Source organism: Gopherus flavomarginatus (assembly GCF_025201925.1).
Source record: "Gopherus flavomarginatus isolate rGopFla2 chromosome 11 unlocalized genomic scaffold, rGopFla2.mat.asm SUPER_11_unloc_2, whole genome shotgun sequence".
Taxonomy (NCBI): domain Eukaryota; kingdom Metazoa; phylum Chordata; order Testudines; family Testudinidae; genus Gopherus; species Gopherus flavomarginatus.
The window spans coordinates 344,362-348,157 of record NW_026114603.1 but is presented as its reverse complement, the minus strand read 5'-3'; the positions used below and the strand labels follow the sequence as shown (position 1 = coordinate 348,157).

General features: G+C 39.2%; 1 protein-coding gene across 1 annotated transcript; it reads left to right on the top strand.

Moving 5' to 3' along the window:
- The first annotated feature begins 591 nt into the window (after positions 1–591).
- On the top strand, positions 592–2,933 carry LOC127040956 (olfactory receptor 11A1-like). The gene is made up of 2 exons (XM_050935483.1): positions 592–696; positions 1,962–2,933. Exons 1-2 carry the CDS (start codon positions 592–594, stop codon positions 2,931–2,933), a joined length of 1,077 nt encoding a protein of 358 aa, XP_050791440.1.
- Positions 2,934–3,796: the final 863 nt, after the last annotated feature.

Sequence of the window (3,796 nt, the reverse complement as noted above, 5' to 3'; positions counted from 1 at the left end):
TCTCTTTTTCCTTTTTCAGCTAGTTTTGTTGGATATTGTTTCTTTGTGGGTTTTTTGGAAGCAACGAGGCAGGGGAGGTTTATTGCCCTATGTTTAAAGAATGTTAATGAGGTATATCTAGCTCTTCTGCTCCCTCTCTAAACTCCCTCAGAAAACTCTCATTAGCTGCCTCTGGTCGTGAATTTCTCCAGTCACTTAGGAGTTGGCTTTCTAAACCCCTGTTCTGAGTAGCCCTGCCCCCTGCTTATGGCTTAATGGGTGCTAAAGGGCTTAGGGATCAAAGCCTTATTAAAGAGTTCTCAGCCTTGGGTTTGGGAAAGGCCACTAGGCTCAGCACATGGCTTCCCCAAAAAGACCACACTATAACTTCAGTCAAGCAGCAAGCACACAACAAACAAACAGACAAACTCATCACTTTAGATTAATGAATGTCCCTATAGGTTTATTTGTTGGGACAATTTCAATTATTAGTCAAGAGGAAAACCTAGCTTCAAACAGAACATCCTGGACCAGTTCCCTTCTCAAAACAGACACTGGATTATTATGATTGGATCAAAACTCTAATCCCATGTGTTGCTGAGGCACTTGGATATGGGTAATGGATGGTCAATGTTCCTAGATACGGATCTCGACGGTCCCACTGTTCCACGACATTCAGTGTTGATGTCCCTTGATAGCATTGTCACTGCAACTGAGGTATGGCTTCCCGATGACCCATTCCATATTTCCTTTTCCGAAAGAGTTGATCTGATCTAGAATGATAATTTCAATTATTAAAAAAATTATAAAAGTATTAAAAAGACAAGGACATGTTCCCCAAAATATCACAACAACCTTAGCCAAGGAAGCACTGGCAGACCTCCTTAATCTAATGATCTATCCTACGTTCTTTCACATGGTAGCTCATGGCCAGATGTTCAAAAGGGACAGAACGTCCAATGTGCAGTTGTAGGTGCATGGAAAAATTTAAAAAACTGGCCTTGGGCACTTTGGGAAATATTACCCATAAATGTTAGGCCTTGAATAGCTCTCAAAAAGAAGGTGGCAAATCCTTGCAAAGAAAGAAATCTACTATCTGATTACCTTGAGAACAGATTTGGGAGAGAGCTCTCTGTCATGTGGGGCTGGGGGAAAGGAAATATCTAAAAACTTTGTGTTTTTAAACAAAAAATTGATGCCAAATCTGCAGAGATTGAGGTGGAAATATGACATTGACGCATGTTTAGTTTCTTTTCGAAGAATGTATTGAAAGTTATACATGTTTTCACAGCAGTTTGCTAACACTGAGAAATTATAAGGCAAACTCACTGATGAAACTATTAAACTTTGTACAGTGTCTTCAGAATCATATTTCAATTTTACACAAGATCCTGTAGGCATATGTAGACCACTCTTGTTGGCTAAATTTCAGGTCACATTATGAAAACAGTAAGTAGTAACATCAATTATCACATAAAGGAGGGAAGAGAGGCACAGTGAGAGGAAGTGATGAACTGATGGTCAAGGAGTAGTGGAGTCAATTATAAAACCCATGTCTCTGGAGTCAAACTATTTTGTTACTCCATTGGAATATGGTGGACTCTGAAGTGTAAATATGGGTAAATGAATTATCAGCCCAGCAATAGGATTTTTCTAAGGTTTCCATATAAAACCAATGGAGTGACATTTAATTCCTCATAATTTACATTGATAATCTCAGACACTGTGCCTATAGAAATAAACAAACATGGTCAGGCAGCTGAAGGTGAGATGTTTTCAAGAGATTCCAGGAAGTAGTTACATTTCCAATATCAATTAACTTTGGCATTTTTTTCAAATTTGTACCTCAGCTATCTTCACTCTCTGGAATCTTGACTCAACTGTTGGGATGGCTACCAGCAGGGAGAAAATGGAATAGAAAATATGACTGTTTGTAATGGAAGTGATGTTCTCAATTGCATAATTTCTTTTATCTCCCCTAGATAAAGCTGATGACAAACACCCATGAGGGGAATCAATCAACCATCACAAAATTCATCCTCCTGGGATTTGGGGATCTCCTACAACTTCATATTCTTCTCTTCCTGCTGTTCCTAGTGATTTATATTGTGACCATGGCTGGGAACATCCTCATCATTGTACTTGTTGTGACTGATCAGCACCTTCACACCCCCATGTACTTCTTCCTGGGGAACTTGTCCTGCTTGGAGACCTGCTGCACCTCTACCATACTGCCCAGGGTGCTGGCCAGTCAACTGACTGGGGACAGGTCTATTTCTGTTATGGGCTGCATCACTCAATTTTATTTGTTTGGTTCTCTGGCAGGGACAGAGTGTTTGCTTTTATCTGTGATGTCCTATGATCGGTATTTAGCAATATGCAAACCTCTGCATTATGCAACACGTATGAATGGCAGGTTGTGCCTCCAGCTAGTGGTTGGGTTGTGGATAGGTGGATTTATGTCTGTTTCCATCTTTATATTTATGTTGTCACAATTAACATTCTGTGGCCCCAATGAAATTGACCATTTCTTTTGTGATTTTCATCCAATAACAAAACTCTCCTGCACTGACACCCACACAGTAGAAGTTACTGGTTTAATATCTTGTGCTATGTTCACATTGCCTCCATTTGTATTGACAGTGGCATCCTATGTTTGTATCATCTCCAACATCATGAGAATCCCTTCCACCGCTGGAAGGCAAAAGGCTTTTTCCACCTGCTCCTCTCACCTCATCGTGGTGACAATTTACTATGGGACATTGATCGTAGTGTATCTGCTATCAGACTCTGATGCACTGAGGGACCTGAACAAAGTGTTCTCTGTCTTCTACGGAGTCCTGTCCCCTTTGGTTAACCCCATCATATATAGCCTGAGAAACAAGGAGGTAAAGAAAGCCTTGAGAAAAGCTCTCCTTAGATCTTTTGTCTTTTTCAGGAATTCAAATTTTTGAGCTAATATATATGTGATATTGCATTCCATATCATTTTATGAAAATATTCTAATGTGTGAATATAATGTAACTTGAGTATGCTGCATGGAAAAGGTCTCTTTTAAGATATAATTACAAAGTTTATAATCCACTGAGTGTGCTCATTCTATTGTATGATTGCATCATTCTTGTATCTGACACTAGAATATGAAATATAACACTGAGGGCCTATTGTAATTATGCAAAGTATGGTCCATTAATGGTGGTTTGGAATCTTGATGTCCCATCAACTGCAATTGTTTGTAAATGGCTCTGTTTACATGCAAACCTTCCTGTGAGTCAGGCCTGGAAGAATGGAGGCTTGGGATCTGATAGGACATGTGGCTAGGTCACCTGGTATTGGAATTCATCTTAATCCTGGTGCTTTTCCATTTAGAAGGAGGGGTGAGGACCTAGAGACAAAAGATTCCTGCCTTGGGTCAAAACTATGTAATGGGGAGAAACAGATGAAAGGAGGTTCCAGTCATGAGAAATCCCCTAAGTTACAACCAGAGCTGGAGCTAACAAGAACTGTACAAGGGAAAGGATTGGTTTGAGACTAGGAAGGAGTTCAGTCTGTGAAAGAAGCATTTTGGAACATCTCTGAGAGTGGAATTTTATCTGTAATCAGTATCTTAATGTATTGGGCTTAGACTTGTGTGTTTTGTTTTATTTTGTTTGGTAACTTACTTTGTTCTGTCTGTTATTACTTGAAACCACTTAAATCCTACATTTTATTCTTATTAAATTCACTTTTGCTTATTAATTAATCCAGAGTAAATAATTAATACCTGGATGTGCATATCTCTCTGTCAGTGTTATAGAAGGTGGACAATTTTTGTATA